At 41.2% G+C, this 19,951-nt stretch overlaps 1 protein-coding gene across 1 annotated transcript; it reads right to left on the reverse strand.

The window, feature by feature from the left end:
- Positions 1 to 969: 969 nt before the first annotated feature.
- Positions 970 to 19,853, reverse strand: LOC133559726 (voltage-dependent anion-selective channel protein 2). The gene is made up of 9 exons (XM_061911770.1): positions 19,697 to 19,853; positions 13,041 to 13,112; positions 12,892 to 12,941; positions 9,482 to 9,634; positions 9,341 to 9,393; positions 4,938 to 5,165; positions 4,714 to 4,864; positions 4,580 to 4,637; positions 970 to 1,740 (listed from the first exon to the last, which is right to left on the reverse strand). Exons 2-9 carry the CDS (start codon positions 13,105 to 13,107, stop codon positions 1,649 to 1,651), a joined length of 852 nt encoding a protein of 283 aa, XP_061767754.1. The 5' UTR covers positions 13,108 to 13,112; positions 19,697 to 19,853; the 3' UTR covers positions 970 to 1,648.
- Positions 19,854 to 19,951: the final 98 nt, after the last annotated feature.

A 19,951-nucleotide genomic window follows, 5' to 3' on the forward strand; every position in this document is an offset into this window, starting at 1 on the left:
CCGTCAAGAGATTTATCCAAAGGTGGTCATTGTTGTGCATTAAACACACAACTTTGGTTGCAATAATACTTTAACTACAGGCCATCATATTTCTGTTTGGGCCAGACATTCTAAAGAATAGTGGAACAAAGGAGTATACGACTCATGGAATAAATCAACAGTGGAAGAGAGCATTAGTGGAACAGTCTAATAGAAGACAAGAGGAGGAGAGGAAAAGTTACAAAGCAACAGAGGAATAGAAGAAAATTGGACTAGAGGAGTAGTGTAACTGGTGAACAGGAGGATAAAGGAACAGTGGACGAGAGTACAATACGAATGATGGAATAAAGTAACAGTGGAATAAAGAAATAGTGGTAAAGTGAAATAGAGGAATAGTGGAACAGTGTAAAAGAAGAATGGATGAACAGAGCAACTTGGGAACAGTAAAATAAGAGGAAGTGTGGAAGAGTCTAATGGAAGACAAGAGGAGGAGAAGTTACAAACAGAGGAAAAGAAGAAAACTGGACTAGATCAAGAGCTCCCCAACCTTTTTAGCACCACAGACCGGTTTAATGTCTGCATTATTTCCAGGGACCTGCTTTCCACTTGTCAGATAAATACAGCAAAAATAAGTACATGAAAAATACAACTCACTTATTTTGAGTTCATCCATTTTCAACCGCTTGTCCCTTCTGGGGTCGCTGGAGCCTATCTCAGCTGCATTTGGGCGGAAGGTACACCCTGGACAAGTCGCCACCTCATCGCAGGGCCTGTGGCAAATATTTGTAAACATTATTTTTCCAAAAATGTTGTAAGTGTGGCTTAAATACCGGTGTGTTCTGTATCCCCAAAAATAAGGTATTTGAGTTATAAGCATGCATTAAATTTGACAATTCAGGTTAATGTCGCTTTATTAATTTATTATTAATATAACATTTGTGTTATTAAGAGGAGCACAGATGTGGCAACATGACACGAGACAGCGGCCGGTCGGAGTTCAGAGACTTTATTGAAAAGTTACCGTCCACAAAAGGACCTCCATGTACAAGAAGGTGACAACAGTTAACTTTTAGATTTCATTAAGTTTGGCTTTGAAGAACTCCAAATGCGTTTGCTTGTTCGGCTTTGTTTCACTGGAAGTAAACCCAAAAACTGCTCGGTTTAAGGGCCTGCTGGCGGAGAAGCCTCAGAGCCGCTCGTCCCTTATGTGTGTGCGTGAACCGGAAGGAGGCCTGCAGCGGTTTTTAGACAGCAAGAGGGGAAAAAAGCCTAGTGTATTTTTAAAACTGAGGAATATCAGATGGTGTTTTAAAAAAAAAGGTGTATGACAACACAAAAAGGAGTGTCTGGTATGAAGAACACTAAAGCCTCACAGGCGTGGTGAGGGAAAAGGACTGTAGTTTTATCATCATGGCAGTGCTGGACAAGAACCATATTACATGTGTATATATATATATATAAATATATATATATAAATAATACGCCACCAGCTGACTCTTGCAGCAAGAAAGCAACAAAGAGAAGCACCAATGTGACTTGATGCTCAGAGTTCGTTGTTGTAGCCTTTGAACCGGATGTCTTCGAGGTGGCCCCCTGCTGGTTGGGAAGTACATTAAGGCCAAATTGTCTTCTGATATTCCGGAGTTCCTTAGTGTGGAAAAAACAAGCTTTAGGCTTCCAGTTCCAAGCCCAGACCCAGCTTGTGGCCTCCAGCATTGATGTTCTTCCCGTCGACCAGGCCGGCCAGGGTGAGTTTCACACCTGTGCAGGCAGAGGAGACAACATTAGCCGCGTGTATGTGGGCTACATTTATTTCCTCTGATCACCATTGGGGTTACAATGTTACTCTGTACATGGACCCCGAAAAAATGATCTGATTATGACGTCCATTTTCAGGCATCACACCTTACATGTGAGTGCTTTACTTTGACATGCGCAGCACCATTCCACAAACGGAAAGATGTGTTATTGCGTGTGCTATGTCGCTATCTTTTGGATGAGTTTGCACACTGCGGGTGCTGGATAAGCAGTGACTCTCGCTGTAAACAAACATGGCTTTCTGCATTTCTGCTTGTCAAGGAAATGTTTCCTTCTGTTTACTCCTTTTGTTTTTGATAATCTCCTTTTTAAAGCAACAAGCTCAAAACTATAGAACGTTACGTAACGTCTGTACCTGTTAAATGGTAGAAGCAAGACAATTTCTTCATTTTAGGTCCATTAAATTTAGTGCCCTTCCACCACCAAAGTATATCTGACATCAAAGACGTGCGCAGTAAGGATAATTCTAACCCCAATTTCTGAAGATGAGTTTTCATGAGCTAAAATCCACCCGTCTTGATAGGAATGAAATTTTGATCCGAAAGTGTGTGATTGGGTCGGAAAATTATGAAACATTTTTATTCCGGTTAGACTTTTATTCCGATTATATGTGTCCATGTGCACACCTACATAACCATATGTCCTCCTTTACAGGAGCAGTATGAAATAAAATGATTGCCGGTCTCCAATTACCACCACGTCAAAAAACATTTAAGGTTCAAGGCTATGTTCACACTGCAATGTCGGATGATTTTTATTCAATAAAATCCATTTATGTGTTTGTTCACATTACAAAAAAATGCAATATCTAACGTGAAGGCAATCTGACCTAAATGCAAACAAGACCTGCTGCAATGTTTACACATGTAAACATGGCTTCATTTCTCGTCAGTCTCAGTTTTGGCGCAATCTTAGGATTTTGTGCAACCAAAGTCTACATTTTCTGAAGTCAATTGCTGCGCACAGACAATGAAGAAGGAAGAGGGCAAGTGTTTTTTCTACAGCAGTTTGGATGAAATTTTACTTCTATGTCTGCTCTAAAGCAAAGCAATCAAACAAAGTACTAATATGATCCACTTCAAGAAACTCTTCAACTTGAACTTTTCACAAAGTACAAAGAAGACGAACCATAATAAACATTCAAAATTTATTTCATTCATCCATCCGTTCATTTTTTTCAAAATAATCTTACTCATCTCACCATATGAAATGTAACTTACTTCACAGAGTACCGTATTTCCTTGAATAGCCGCCGGGCATGTAATATGTGCCTGCCTTGAATTACTACCGGGTCAAACTCGCTTCCCAAATTTATTAGCGCATGCTTACTTTTACCGCCGGGTCAAATTCGTTATGTCACGAGTGACGTTTCCCCTGTCGTCATTTTCAATATGGCGGAGGAGTTTTTTTTTCTTTTACTATGTGTAAACCAGGGGTCTTGTTCTCACAGCCATACAGATCCCACTGATGGTTGTGATATAAAACAACTTTAACACTCTAACTAATATGTGCCACACTCTTTGAACCCACACCAAACACATTTCGGGAGAACATCGGCTCTGTAACACATCATAAACGCAACATAAGAATTACCCACAATGCCATGCATCCATGACTCTTGGCTATTATGTACACCCCGCTAGCACCAAACCCCCTACCCCTCTCCGTGCGTCAGTTGAAGTGGGCGGGGTTGGGGGCGCGTGTATAATATAGCCAAGAGTCATGGATGGATGGCATTGTGGGTAATTCTTATGTTGCGTTTCTAATGTGTTACAGAGCCGATGTTCTCCAGAAATGTGTTTGGTGTGGGTTCACAGAGTGTGGCACATATTAGTAAGAGTGTTAAAGTTGTTTATATCACAACCCTCAGTGTAAAAGGTTTGGCTGTTGAGCAAGTATGCATTGCAATCTCGTATGAGAAGCAGCAAAATGCATTCGTCCGGCCGCCACGCAGATAGCGTTGTGTAAAGGCGGTCGCGATGACATGTTGTAGAGCAGTGGTCCGCAACCACCGGGCCGCGGAAGAATTTATTTTTTTATTCAGAGAATGTTTTACTGCATGCCATTGGTAAGCGCAGGGGTCATAAAAGGTTTTAAAATTATTGGCGCCTACTTACTTTTCCCGCATGCCTTGAATAAGCGCAGGAGTGAGAAGAGGTTTTAAATTAATTAGCGCCCTGGCGGCTATTTAAGGAAATGCGGTATTATTTATTTATTTTCATTGTGATTACTTATGGAGTATAATGTGAATAATTTGAGAACAGGAAGTGAACAAAAGTTTTAGCAACTGTTATGAAAAAGAAAAGGGGTAGGATTAAATAAACTGTGCTTCTTCCTACTCCTTTTCGAACATGTTGAAAAGAGGAATTGGAAATTGTGATGAATCATGTTGTATGCTTGCATGTTTCAAATAAACTCAAACTCAAAAGCGTGTGGGCGAGCAGTCGGAGACAGGAGTGGTGGAACATTGTTCCTAAAACATTCTAATTTCACTTGTTTTCTGCTCATTTGTCAACTATTTGGTAAACGTCTATTCTGGCGAAGAATTATGACTTTAATTGCTTTTTGATGACCGTTGATGGGATGAATGCGAGCGCTGCAGTCGCATCGCATACATAACAGATTCATATCCACATAGGACATACATGTGGGTCGGATATGAATAATTCGAAATGGTACGGTTCACATTGACATGAAAAAATGCGATACAGGTCACATAAATGAGAATTGACCTGCAGTGTGAACAAGGCCAAAGTGTAAAAAACAGATTTTCATAACTCACCCGGTCTAAGAGTCTGGGTGTAGCCAATACCAACAAGGCTATTGTTGTTCACTTTAGCCTGCAAAAAAAAAGCATAAGTCATTTTACAGGCAGATATTTGTAATGCATCACCACCTTATTGATGCTTTACTTACGCTGACGGAGGCGTCCTTGTCCAGCTGGTATTTAGCAGCGATGCCAAAGCGTGTGCTGTTGCTGCCAGCAGTCCATGCCAGGTTGACTGCAGTCTCCAGCTTGTCGCTCACCTTCTGATAGATAGAGCCTCCGAACTCTGCCCCATCATTGCTTTAAAGTGCATGAATAGCAGTGAGACTGTGTCAAAGAATGTTTAAGTTAGTCAACTCCAAACTGTACTTACACGTTAGTGTGCAGCTGGAAGTCTCCCGTCTTGTAACCGATGGCAAAGTTGTTCTGGCTCATCTTCGATTTGGCGGTGTCGAAGGTCATCTGGTAGCCGGCGAGCCAGCCCTCGTAGCCGACAACGGCCGCTCCATGGATGGTGGGGCCGGCGAAGTCAAAGTCGACATCGCAGCCCAGGTTGACGTACTCGCGCTTGTAGGCGGTCTTGACCTTGCCGCTTTTCTTGCTGTTTGAAGGCAGGTGATGGCCATTGATTGATTGAAACTTTTGTTTGTAGATTGCACAGTTCAGTACATATTCCCTACAATTGACCACTAAACGGTAACACCTGAATACGTTTTTCAACTTGTTTAAGTCGGGGTCCCCGTTAATCAATTCATGGTACAAATATATACTATCAGCATAATACAGTCATCACACAAGTTAATCATCATAGTATATACATTGAATTATTTACATTATTTACAATCCGGGGAGTGGGATGAGGAGCTTTGGTTGATATCAGTACTTCAGTCATCAACAATTGCATCATCAGAGAAATGGACATTGAAACAGTGTAGGTGTGACTTAGTAGGATATGTACAGCCAGCAGAGAACATAGTGAGTTCACATAGCATAAGAACAAGTATATACATTAGAAATACATTCGATTATTTACATTAGGTTATTTACAATCCGGGGAGATGGGATGTGAATGCAGGAGGGTATTAGTAAAGGGTTGAAGTTGCCTGGAGGTGTTTTAGAGCGCTTTTGAAGGAGGTGATTTCATAATAGTATGAAACCCTAATGAAAGACATATGTAAAACCAATGATGGCGTTAACGCACTTTGTGTCTTTTTACGCATTGAAATCAGAAAGGACACCGTATTCCGGAAGTCCGGATTTTTTGTTTTTGTTTCCCGACCCTGCCTTCTCCAGGTCAAAACCTTGGTTTTCATTTTTTTTTTTTTTAATCGATTATCATTTTTCACCGGTGTTTTGTTTTAGACTTTCCTTTATTGTCATTCAAATTACAACTTTTGTATTAGCTCATGGTAGTGCAGGATAAAAGAGCAATAAGGTGCAGATATAAATATTACTGTACATTATCTGTAGATTACTGTACAGATAACTATATTGGACTTTTGCATATGCATCCACGTTTATGGGTGTATGTTATATTGTCTTTATATTCCAGCGAGTTAATCCATTTTTTGGGGGAACTGAGGGGATTATTTTAATGCGTTCTACAGTTTTTCGGCCTTAGGGAAGAAGCTGTTACAGAACCTGGAGGTTCTGCTAGAGAGGCTCCGGAACCTCTTTCTAGAGTCACGCAGTGAACAGTCCTTGGTGGGGGTGGAAGGAGTCTCTGTAGATTTTCTGAGCCCTGGTCGGCTTTTTGCGATCTCCTGGATATGAGGAAGTTTGTTTATATTTGCCGGTGTTGTGCCAAAATGTGATTGCCTCCTTTGCGGAAACATGCCCCGCTCGCTAAACCTGCATTGCTTGGCTTGGTCTGTCTACAAGCGGGTTACTCGGTGCGAGACAAACACTATCTTCCTGGTTATTGAAACGCTACGTGTTTGACATTATTTAAGCCTTTATGGTGTCCGGAAAATTACAGTTTGCCTTTTTTGTGGCATTAATGAGATTTAAAGGACTGTGAGTCCGATGTTGTGATAAAACCTCTTTCTTGTTTGGAAGATACATACAATTGTAACTGTTATTTCTTCGTGCACATAAATATTTATAAAGTGTTTGGATGTATTCATTTATGTAAAGTTTTCATTAAATGTAATATTACCTGACAAAAAAAATATTCAAAGTACTATTTTGATATTGACATATGTCATCTCTGTATATACCCTTATGAGCATTACATATTTTAAAATCAAGTACCTACCGTACTGTGTACTTGTTGAAATACCCTTTACAAAGCTAAAATCTACCTAAACGACCACTTTGCTGCTGCCAAAAATGCATTTCAAGTAATATTTTGATACAGACACAGCTCATCTCTGCTCTTTTACTAGAATACTCTTTACCGTTTATGGCAACCTTTTTCCAAAGCGCAATATAGAATGTGCGATACAACAGGATAATGCATACATTTATCATTTGTTTTCAAAACGGCTACAAGAAAAGTGGGACCCCAAACATTTACCATGGGACGCCATTTAGAAAATTCCTAACACCAACACTGAAGACATCACACGTCAGCCTTAACATCGTATAGGTCGGTGTTGGCCTGACTCGATGACCCCATAATGAGACTTCAAAATCCCTTGGACTCAAACACCTCACAAGTTGTGGTAAAACAATACTTTTTAAAAAGTGGAAACTTGTGGGACAATGCAGTAACGACAGTCATTCAGGATAGCACCTTATAATTCAAGTGTTATATCTATAATGTCACTCAGTTGGCCTACTTCCATCTACGTAATATCTCTCGCCTACACCCATCACAAATTCTGGTTCACACCCTGGTCACATCTCGTTTGGACAAGTGTAATTCTCTACTCTTTGGTTTACCTGACAAGTCCACCAGGGTTTCCCACACATTCATTTATTTGTGGCGGCCCACCACGAATGAATTACGGCCGCCACAAATTAAAAAAAAAAATAAATAAATAAAAAATAAAATAAAAAAACATTTTTCTTCTTTTTTCGGCTTCTGACTCGCTCGAGCGCTCATAAAAGCAATGGGACTGTCTGTGAATGGAGCTTGTAGTTACATATTATATAAATATTACATAAATATGTATATACAGTGGGGCAAAAAAGTATTTAGTCAGCCAGCGATTGTGCAAGTTCTGCCACTTAAAATGATGACAGAGGTCTGTAATTTTCATCATAGGTACACTTCAACTGTGAGAGACAGAATGTGGAAAAAAATCCAGGAATTCACATTGTAGGAATTTTAAAGAATTTGTAAATTATGGTGGAAAATACGTATTTGGTCAACCATTCAAAGCTCTCACTGATGGAAGGAGGTTTTGCCTCAAAATCTCACGATACAAAATGGATACATGGATGATACAGCAGAGGATTGGGAGAATGTCATGTGGTCAGATGAAACCTTGATAGAACTATTTGGTATAAACTCAACTTGTCGTGTTTGGAGGAAGAAGAATACTGAGTTGCATCCCAAGAACACCATACCTACTGTGAAGCATGGGGGTGGAAACATCATGCTTTGGGGCTGTTTTTCTGCTAAGGGGAGAGGACGATTGATCCGTGTTAAGGAAAGAATGAATGGGGCCATGTATCGTGAGATTTTGAGCCAAAACCTCCTTCCATCAGTGAGAGCTTTCAATGGTTGACCAAATACTTATTTTCCACCATCATTTACAAATAAATTCTTTAAAATTCCTACAATGTGAATTCCTGGATATTTTTTTACATTCTGTCTCTCACAGTTGAAGTGTACCTATGATGAAAATGACAGACCTCTGTCATCATTTTAAGTGGGAGAACTTGCACAATCGCTGGCTGACTAAATACTTCTTTGCCCCACTGTATATATGTACATAAAGTGTTGTAATTCTATTCCAACTCCGGGTTCTTCTTGGTCATCGCTCCCCCCCGCCGCCCGACCACACCACCACAAATAGATGCCTGACCTGTGGGAAACACGGTCCACCCATCTATAAACTACAACCGGTTCAAAACTCTGCTGCCCGTGTCATTACTAGAACCTCCTCCATTAATCACATAACACCTGTCCTGAAGCAACTCCATTGGCTACCCATTAAATATTGCATCCACTATAAGATCCTTCTCCTCACATTTAAGGCCATCAACAATCTTGCCCCTCCATATCTCACTGATCTTCTTTATATCAACACGAACTCACGTTCTCTCGAGTCTTCTTTCTCCATCTAGCTCATCTTCCCACTTATACTCTTGGTTACCATGGGGCCAAGAGCATTTAGTCACTCTGCCCCCTACCTCTGGAACTCTCTCTGCCCCAGGACATTCGACACTCCTTTTTCATTGCCACCTTCATAACCTCGCCTGAAAACATATCTTTTTAAACTGGCTTACTCATGTTAATCAGTTGCCTCCATGTCACTTCTCATTTGCACTCTTCTCACTGTGTATACATAATTGTTTTTTTAATGGTTTGTCACATCACTGATTGATTTTTTATCTGTTGTAAGGTGACCTTGAGTATTAGTATTATTAGGAATGAGTGACAGACGAGTTCTACATTTGGAATGGGGGGGCGTCGGATAACTAACGGCACGTTGTGACACGGGCAGTGTGCAGATCAGGTTGCCAGAATTATATATGCTAACTCTGAAGACTATATTTAAGTACTATAAACCATGAGAATCATATGTGCTAACTATAAAGTACTATAAAACATGAGATTAACTCTAGTTTAAACACAGGAAAGCAAAGACGTAATTATCATACCCTGTGTTGGGTGAGAAGGTTGTGTCAAAAGTCAACTTCAGTCCTTTGGCGATCTGTGAGAAACAAGCACAATCATTAAGACTCCAGGAAATAATGAGGTAATTCTGGTGTTCTTGACAATAAGGTTCCTTGAATCCTTACCTGATCTTCAATGGTGATTTCTGTTCCAAGGGTGTTGTCGGTGTTCCACTTCTCGGTGAAGGTCAGGCCATACTCTGCCCTCTTGTATTTGGTTTCCAAGCTGCCTGCGACTTTGCTGGTGTCGGTGTTAGAGGAACCGGATGTCTTGAATTCCTGAGAGGCAAACGTCAAATTAAATTACAACAAAAGAAACAACGTTGCACAACACAAGACTTTCCGTCCGGCTTGTTCTTCAGTAAAAGTAACTATCGAGGCCATCCACATTTTCAGATTACATCAACAATATCTAGTTGCTTTATCATCCATGACCACAATGTGCCACCCTACCTTCAATCTGTGAGAAAAACTATATTTAGTATGGCTGGTCCACAATCTATCTACCTGGCAACAAAATAATACAGTAGAACCTAGGGCTGAGCAACAAAACGATATCAATATATATCACTAGATATTGTCCGATAATGGCTTTTTTGCCGATATCCGATATTCTACAACTCTTAATTACCAATTCCGATATCAACTGATACCTATATATGTATACACAGTAGTGGAATTAACACATTATTATGTCTAATTTTGTTGTGATGCCCTGCTGGATGCATTAAACAATGTAACAAGGTTTTCCAAAATATATCAATTCAAGTTATGGAAAAAAATGCCAACATGGCACGGCCATATTCATTATTGAAGTCACAAAGTGCATTATTTTTTTTTAACATGCCTCAAAACAGCCGCTTGCAATTTGGGACATGAGGAGGTTGAGGTGGGTGGGATCAGGGTAGGGGCGGGGTTGAGGTGTGTGTGTGTGTGTGTGGGGGGGGGGGGGGGGGGGGGGGGGGGGGTATGTTTTAGCGTCCCGGAAGAGTTAGTGCTCCAAGGGGTTCTGGGTATTTGTTGTGTTACGGTGCAGATGTTCTCCCGAAGTGTGTTTGTCATTCTTTTTGGGTGTGGGTTCACAGTGTGGCGCGTATTTGTAACAGTGTCAAAGTTGTTTATACGGCCACCCTCAGTGTGACCAGTATGGCTGTTAACCAAGTATGACTTGCATTCACTTGTGTGTGTGTGCAAAGCCGGAGATATTATGTGATTGGGCCAGCACGCAAAGGCAGTGCCTTCAAAGTTTATTGGCGCTCTGTATTTCTCCCTGCGTCTGTGTACCACTCCGTACAGCGGCAATTTAAAAAGTCATAACTTTTACTTTTTGAAACAAATACCGATAATTCCCGATATTACATTTTAAAGCATTTATCGGCTGATAATATCGACAGTCCGATACTATCGGACATCTCTATACATCCTGATAGACGCGTAATCAATATCAAACAAAAATGCATTTGGCACTCGCTTTCTGGTGACCGGGCAACGCAAGAAGTGATCACTGATCAATGGTAGAGACGTGCAAACAGCCAATCAAGGAACAGTATCAACTATCACATTTGGTTGCACCATCTTGTTTGGCGGTTGACTCTTAGCAATATGGCAAGAGGAGAAACTAAAAAGAAGAAATAGTCGACAATAAAACAGGAAAAGTCACCTCGACAGTATGGCAGTTTTTTTGATTTTTAAAAAAACGGACTGAAGAGTTGGGTGGGGGCGTGGTCAATTTGATGACATTTATGACATAATTTTGATTAGCAATGATGTGTATATGTTCTTTAAAAAAGGCTAAACAAATGTTTTATATATATTTAAAAACAAATAGTGTTTTTGTTTATTAATGCCATAAATGTTTTTAAAAAAATCAGCTTTAACACAAAGAATTCGAGTTGTTAGACTGTGCTCTTTGGTCAATGCAGTTTCAAGTGTTACCTTCCCTGAATGCTGCAATTTAGTTTGCCAAATATGTTAACAGTCCTTTCAATTAAATTTGAATAAAACAACAACTTTAGTTTTGTTGATATTCTTCTAAATCAAGTCACTGTGAGGAGGGTGAGGATGGGCACCCACACCTCCACAGCCCTCAGCACCGGCTCACCTCAGGGCTACATGCTGAGCCCCCTACTCTACTCACTCTGCACCCACGACTTCACAGCCACCCACCCCGGCAATCACATCATAAAGTTTGCTGGTGGGCTGCATCTCTGGGGTCGACGAGACTGCATACTGTTACAAGGTGGAGCAGCTGGCAGTGTAGAGCAGGGTGAACAACCTGAAGCTGAACCAGCTCAAGACCCAGGATGTGATCTTGGACAGCAGGAGGAGTAAAACTAACATACAGCCCCTGTAGATCGATGGGAGCTATGTGGAAAGAGTCTCTTCCCTACGCTTCCTGGGAGTTCACATGGAGGAGGACCTGTCCTGGAGGACCAACACCACAGCCATCGTCAAGAAGGCACAGCAGAGGCTCTACTTCTTGAGAGTACTCAGGAATCACCACCTGAGACAGGATCTACTGGTGTCATTCTACCGCTGTTCTGTGGAGAGCATCCTCACATACTGCATCTGCGTATGGTTCTGGAGCTGCACAGCAGCAGAGAGGAAAGCTCTCTAGAGGGTCGTCAACTCGGCTACAAAAATCATCGGGTGCCCCCTCCCCTCCCTGGAAGAACTGTACAACTCCCGCTGCCTGAAGAAGCCAGCCAACATACTCAAGGACCCATCCCACCCCGGCAACAGCCACTTAGAACGGCTGCCTTCCGGCAGATGTTTCAGAACCATGCGAACCCGCGCAAATAGACTCAAGAACAGTTTCTACCCCCGGGCCATAACTGCACTAAACGCAACTGAAATGTAAAAAAAATACAAATAAAATAAAATAAAAATGAAAACTCCCTCATGTTGGTCAATCACGATCCGGGACTGTGCAAATCAGTGGTCACATACCAACTGGACAATATTTACCAAATGTATTTACATATTTAATCCACAATAAAAAGCCTGCACAGCATAGGAGGTCGGAAATACTGACTCCCACCCCCTCAGCACACTGGGAATCAGCATTACTCCTCTCTAGTCAGTTTTACTAGTCACTTTAAACTTTTTATTGTCTCGTTTTTTACATTGCCTCTTAGAGTGGTCTTAGGCCATATTGTATATTGCATATTGTGTATATTGTGTTGTTTCTGTATATTGTGTGGTTTCTTCTTTTTTTAAATGCAAAGCACCTTAGGGAAGCAACCTAAATTTCGTTGGAGCTGTACTTGTACATGCACAATGACAATAAAGAACATTCATTCATTCAACTTATTGATTGTGTAAAGTAAATACAGAAAAAAAGTCACCCATTCAACGCAACATTTTGACAGATTCCTTTATAGTGGGATTAACAGATTGTGATGATTACATGTATAATGCACTATGGATGACAAATCCACCAACAAGTGTGAGAACTAATTGAAATGCAACTTCCAAGGTTTAAATATTTGATCCAAAAGAGCGTGAGCTCGTTGTCTGCACTTAAATGACCTTACCACGCCACTGGCTGACTTGGTCTTGACGTCAAGCTTCACCAGGCCAAATCCTAAACAAAGAGTTGTTATGACCATCAATTTTGTAAGAGCAGAACTGGGTAGTAAAAACGCTTAAGTATATAGGTGTGACAGTGTGGAAACGCTCATACCATAGCCTTTGTTGAAGATGTCCTTTGCGGACTTGCCCAGATCAGCGTATGAAGGAGGCACGGCCATTGTTTCTGCACACAGGAAAAAAATATATATAATACATTTATATTTTGAGCAAACAACCTCAAAAGTGCTACAGTGCATTAAAAAAAACAACAACGCTAAAACCACAAATAGCTGTCTCCAACAAGTAAGATGAATAGTAAAAAAAATTTAAACTACAACAACCCAATAGCTACAACTAGCACACAGATACAGAATTTTTCGGAGTAGAAGTCACTCCGGAGTATAAATCGCACCTGCCGAAAATGCATAATAAAGAAGGACAAAAACATATATACCGTATTTTTCGGACTATAAGTCGCGTTTTTTTTTTGTAGTTTGGCCGGGGGTGAGACTTGGCCAAACTATTAAAAAAAAAAATATATATATATATATATGTTTTGGGGGGTTTTGCCAGGTCTCACCCCCCGCTGGACTGTGGAGAAGACTGCGACTTATAGTCCGAAAAATACGGTAAGTCACACTGGAGAATAGGTCGCAATTTTTGGGGAAATTTATTTGATAAAACCCAACACCAAAAATAAACATTTGAAAGGCAATTTAAAATAAATAAAGAATAGTGAACAACAGGCTGAATAAGTGTACTTTATATGAAGCATAAATAACCAACTGAGAAGGTGCCTGCTATGTTAACCTAACATATTATGGTAAGAGTCATTCAAATAACTATAACAAACAGAACATGCTATACCTTTACCAAACATTCTGTCACTCCTAATTGCTAAATCCGATGAAATCATATACGTCGCTAGTCTCTTACGTGAATGAGCTAAATAATATTATTTGACATTTTACGGTAATGTGTTAATAATTTCACACATAAGTCGCTCCTGAGTACAAGTCGCACCCCCGCCCAAACTATGAAAAAAACTGCGACTTATAGTCCGAAAACAACGGTATCTAAAAATATATATATATATATATTTTTTTTTAAAAAGAAGGGTTTTAAAAACGTTTTAGTTTAGTTTTTTATTTCTTGATCAGTGGTCAACAAAACAAACAGTTGAACATTCATAAATTTAAAATGCTGTAGACTGAAAGGGTTTAGGCTGAAGTTGAACACTTATTGCACCTAACCCTATAAACAATGTCCAATACAAGATGAGCTTTCAGCAATTATGAAATTTCCTTTGCACAACATATTATAAATACACCTTGTACACAACATAAACACTGTACAGTTATATACACAGTAAAGACATGTGAAATAGCCTTATACATGTGTTAGTTAATCCTTTGCACCAATTATATACTTTATACAAAATCATACTTCCATTATTATCTATATCCCCACATTTAGTTTGTAATTAACATTGATCATAGTATAAACTACTGTGTTGATTCAAGAGTGATATAATTTTCCAAGACATTGGTCTTAGTATTTTTTAAATGTGTGAATGAAACGAACATTTTAAGGAATCATCCAAGCTGTTCCACAGATGAATCCCCCGCCACAGAAACACATCTACTTTTTAAACTTATTCTTTATGTTTGCTTTCTGAAAGACAGCTGAACCTCTTGAGGTCCTAGGGACTCTCCCTAGGTTTGAACCTCTCCTGTAGACACCCAGGCAGCCTGTGGTTATGAGCTTTGTACGTCACAATAGTAGTGTTGAGGTCAACCAGATCGTGCAGTTTCAATGTTTTTAATTTAATAAACATAGCATTGGTAAAGTCATGATAATCCGCATAATTTACAACTCAAAAAGCTTTCTTTTTAAGTAAGAACATAGAGTTGATGTTTGATTTGTAATCGTTACCCCAGATTTCAACACAATAATTAAGATATCATCCATCCATCCAATTTCTACTGCTTGTCCGTTTTGGGGTCGCGGAGGGTGCTGTGGCCTATCTCAGCTGCATTTGGCTGGAAGGCGGGGTGCACCCTGGACAAGTCGCCACCTCATCACAAGGCAAACACAGATATAAAACATTCATACACTAGGGCCAATTTAGTCTTGCCAATCAACCTATCCCCAGGTGCATGTTTTTGGCGGTGGGAGGAAGCCGGATAACCTGGAGGGAACCCATGCAGTCACGGGGAGAACATGCAAACTCCACATAGAAAGATCCCGAGCCCGGATTGAACTCGGGACTACTCAGGACCTTCGTGTTGTGAGGCTGAGGCACTAACTCCTCTGCCACCGTGCTGCCCTAATTAAGATATGGGTGTACGCAAGAATTATATAACATGTTAAAAACCTTTTGTTTTACTAAGTTTTTAATTTTATGTAACGTAGCAATAATTTTTGCCATCTTTGTTTTGCGTATAATTATGTATAGTTTCCAATTAGGGCTGGGCGATATATAGCAGGTTTGTCTCTGTGCGATATAAATAAATAAATGATAAATGGGTTGTACTTGTATAGCGCTGTTCTACCTTCAAGGCACTCAAAGCGCTTTGACACTACTTCCACATTTACCCATTCACACACACATTCACACACTGATGGAGGGAGCTGCCATGCAAGGCACTAACCAGCACCCATCAGGAGCAAGGGTGAAGTGTCTTGCTCAGGACACAACGGACGTGACGAGGTTGGTTCTAGGTGGGATTTGAACCAGTGACCCTCGGGTTGCGCATGGCCACTCTCCCACTGCGCCACGCCAGAAAATGACTATATCGTAATAATCGAATATACGTTCACACACAGGACTTTTAGCTGCGGGCGTACACTTCAGGCTCTCCTCGCTCTTTTCTGTCTCTCCTTCTCGCAGACAAGCAGGCTTACATACGTCACATACACACCCTCGCAAGGCAGAGACGTAAAAAAAAAAAAAAAAAAAAAAAAGGGCAGAGAGGTAGCGACGTGGCTAATGTTAGCTGCTAACGTAGCCGTACGAGAGAAAGATGGTGCGGATCTGGTAACAAATGAAGGAAGACTTAATTCCCAATAAAAACAGCAGGGTTTCCATTGTCTGGCGGTGATTCAGCTTCAAGTGGGAACATGTCGAACAGACAACTGTAATTTGTCAAGTGGGGGGGGGGCGTTGCTATAAAAAGTAGCATTACTGCTAATATGTAGCATCGTTTGTAAAGTCACTCGCTAGAGAATGAAGAGAATTTCATAACCTTAGTAACAAACCACATAGTGAAGGACAAATACTATTTGATTTCCTGTTATGCAACTCATTTTTATTTGACACCTAAAACGTCTCTGACAAGCTTGCATTTATGTTTTGGAAATTACGTGAATCTTTGTGCCATTGCTTAATAACTTTGATAAATACACTTTTGTTCAATTGACTTAGTTGTGATTTCCCTCTCTGCATGAAAGTTTAAAAGTAGCATATATGAATGCAGTATGAAGAAGAATGTTTGAATGTAGACACATAGAATCATCATACTGCTGTGATTATATACATCAAGTGTTCATTCAAGGCCAAGGCAAAATATCGTAATATATATCGTATATCGCGATATGGCCTAAAAATATCGCGATATTTAAAAAAGGCAATATCGCCCAGCCCTATTTCCAATTGATCATTTATATAGATTCCCCCAAAAACATGTTGAATACACACTATCTCCATATCATAAGTTCTTATGTGACACTGTATGTTATTTTTCCTGTTTCCAAAAATTATATACTTTCTTTTATTTAGGTCTTGTTTTTTTTTTTAAAGCATCCACAGTCTGTGGTGCTCTCAAGTGGTCAGGGAGAACGTTCCACAGACTGGGAGTGGCGGAGCAGAAAGCTCGGTCTCAAATGCAATGAGAATACTGACGTCCATGCACACGCGCCAATACATCAACCTTTAAAGTCCTACTGAAAGCCACTACTAGCGACCACGCAGTCTGATAGTTTATATATCAATGATGAAATATTAACATTACAACACATGCCAATACGGCCTTTTTAGTTTACTAAATTGCAATTTCAAATTTCCCGCGAAGTGTCATGTTGAAAATGTTGCGGTATGATGACGCATATAATGACGTGTGCGTTTGACGTAGCGAACATTATTTTCAAGCCCGATCCAAGCTATAAGTAGTCTGCTTAGCGCATAATTACACAGTATTCTGGACATCTGTGTTGCTGAATCTTTTGCAATTTGTTCAATTAATAATGGAGAAGTCAAAGTAGAAAGATGGAGGTGGAAAGCTTTTAGCCTTTAGCCACACAACACTGCCGGTGTTTCCTTGTTTAAAATTCCCGAAGGTGAAGCTTAACTATGGAACAGAGTGGTCAAGCGAACATGGATCCAGACCACGTGTCAACCGGCAGGTTTCGGTGAGAAAATTGTGGTAATAAGTCGGCTCTTACTGTAGTAGTTAAGAGCGGAGCTTGAGTCCTGCTGCAGCTGTGGACTATTACCTCCTCCCACCGAGACACTGGCGGTCACCACACCCCTCCGACTATCAGGTACTATATAATCTCACTAAAACACAATAGACAGATAAGGGATTTTCCAGAATTATCCTAGTAAATATGTCTAATATCTGAATCGCTCCCATTGCCCTCGCCTTTTTTTTTCTAGTCCTTCACTCTCACTATCCTCATCCACGAATCTTTCATCCTCGCTCAAATTAATGGGGAAATTGTCGCTTTCTCGGTCCGAATCGCTCTCGCTGCTGGTGGCCATGATTGTAAACAATGTTTAGATGTGAGGAGCCCTACAACCCGTGACGTCAGGCGCACATCGTCTGCTACTTCGGGTACAGGCGAAGTAGCAGACGTTCAGCGACCAAAAGTTGCGAACTTTATTGTCGATGTTGAAGTGAAGTGAATTATATTTATATAGCGCTTTTCTCAAGTGACTCAAAGCGCTTTACATAAATAAATAAATGGGTTGTATTTGTATAGCGCTTTTCTACCTTCAAGGTACTCAAAGCGCTTTGACACTACTTCCACATTTACCCATTCACACACTGATGGAGGGAGCTGCCATGCAAGGCGCCAACCAGCACCCATCAGGAGCAAGGGTGAAGTGTCTTGCTCAGGACACAACGGACGTGACGAGGTTGGTACTAGGTGGGAATTGAACCAGGGACGCTCGGGTTGCGCACGGCCACTCTTCCACTGTGCCACGCCGTCCCGAGCAGAGCTTGCGTCCTGCTGCAGCTATGGACTATTACCTCCTCCCACCGGGACACTGGCGGTCACCACACCCCTCCGACTATCAGGTACTATATAATCTCACTAAAACACTAGTAACACAATAGACAGATAAGGGATTTTCCAGAATTATCCTAGTAAATATGTCTAATAACATCTGAATCGCTCCCAATGCCCTCGCCTTTTTTTTTTGTAGTCCTTCACTCTCACTATCCTCATCCACGAATCTTTCATCCGCGCTCAAATTAATGGGGAAATTGTCGCTTTCTCGGTCCGAATCGCTCTCGCTGCTGGTGGCCATGAATGTAAACAATGTTTAGATGTGAGGAGCCCTACAACCCGTGACGTCAGGCGCACATCGTCTGCTACTTCGGGTACAGGCGAAGTAGCAGACGTTCAGCGACCAAAAGTTGCGAACTTTATTGTCGATGTTGAAGTGAAGTGAATTATATTTATATAACGCTTTTCTCAAGTGACTCAAAGCGCTTTAAATAAATAAATAAATGGGTTGTATTTGTATAGCGCTTTTTCTACCTTCAAGGTACTCAAAGCGCTTTGACACTACTTCCACATTTACACATTCACACACTGATGGAGGGAGCTGCCATGCAAGGCGCCAACCAGCACCCATCAGGAGCAAGGGTGAAGTGTCTTGCTCAGGACACAACAGACGTGACGAGGTAGGTATTAGGTGGGAATTGAACCAGGGACGCTCGGGTTGCGCACGGCCACTCAACCGCCACGCCGCCCAAAGAGTGAAACCCAATATCTAAGTTACATTTAATCCAGTAGGGGTGGCACTGGGAGCAGGTGGGTAAAGTGTCTTGCCCAAGGACACAACGGCAGTAACTAGGATGGCACAAGCGGGAATCGAACCTGCAACCCTCAAGTTGCTGGCACGGCCACTCTACCAACCGAGCTATGCCGCCCAGTTCCCTACCAAATCCTTTTAGCAGAACTATGGCAATATGGCGAAATGATGAAGTATGACACATAGAATGGACCTACTATCCCCGTTTAAATAAGAACATCTCAATTCAGGAGGCCTTTAAACTGGCGTCTCCATCCACTCATGACGTGTGGCAAGGTTAATGTGCAACAGAAGGGTGTCATTCTGCAGGCCCGGTCCAATCCGAGCTTACTTCTTATCGTTAGTGGGTTTAAAAAGTAAGGCGGGTCGGAGGCACATGTTGGCGCTAATTAGCACATGTTGGCGCTAATCAGCACATGTTGGCGCTAATTAGCGGCAGGTCAAAGTGATGTGCGGTGTCACTCCGCACAAACAGGCCCCAAGGACAGTTATCTGACCGGTTAGCTCTTACCTGAAAACATTACTCAAGTCTTAAATAAAACACACAACTAAAAAAAATGCGCTGGGCACATTTAAAGAGTTGAACAAAGCAGAATAATGTTATTATCAAACAGGAGCCAGGCGCCAGTTAGCTTAGCTCAGCTAGCAAGAGTTACTAGCACGTCTTTTCGTATTTTCTAGGTCTCAAGGAACATTAGTGTGTGAGAAGAGGAGTTTCTTACCGGTGGCTGGTGTGTCTTGGAGCGGGACTAAAGTGGCTTGTGGGGATGTTGCTGGGCGCGCAGTGGGCGAGGTTGGAGGCTTGGAGGACGAAGCTGAAGGAGACTCCACCTGACCTATCGCGATATCGCCCGAGGACCAGGGCTGTCCGCGGATTTGCCCGAGTATAAAGAAAATGGCAATACTTCTCTAAACGATATATTTTACATTTAAATACATGGAGGACACATAATTTATTTGGAGTACAAAATTGAGTG

This window comes from Nerophis ophidion, linkage group LG09 (assembly GCF_033978795.1).
Source record: "Nerophis ophidion isolate RoL-2023_Sa linkage group LG09, RoL_Noph_v1.0, whole genome shotgun sequence".
NCBI classification, from domain to species: domain Eukaryota; kingdom Metazoa; phylum Chordata; class Actinopteri; order Syngnathiformes; family Syngnathidae; genus Nerophis; species Nerophis ophidion.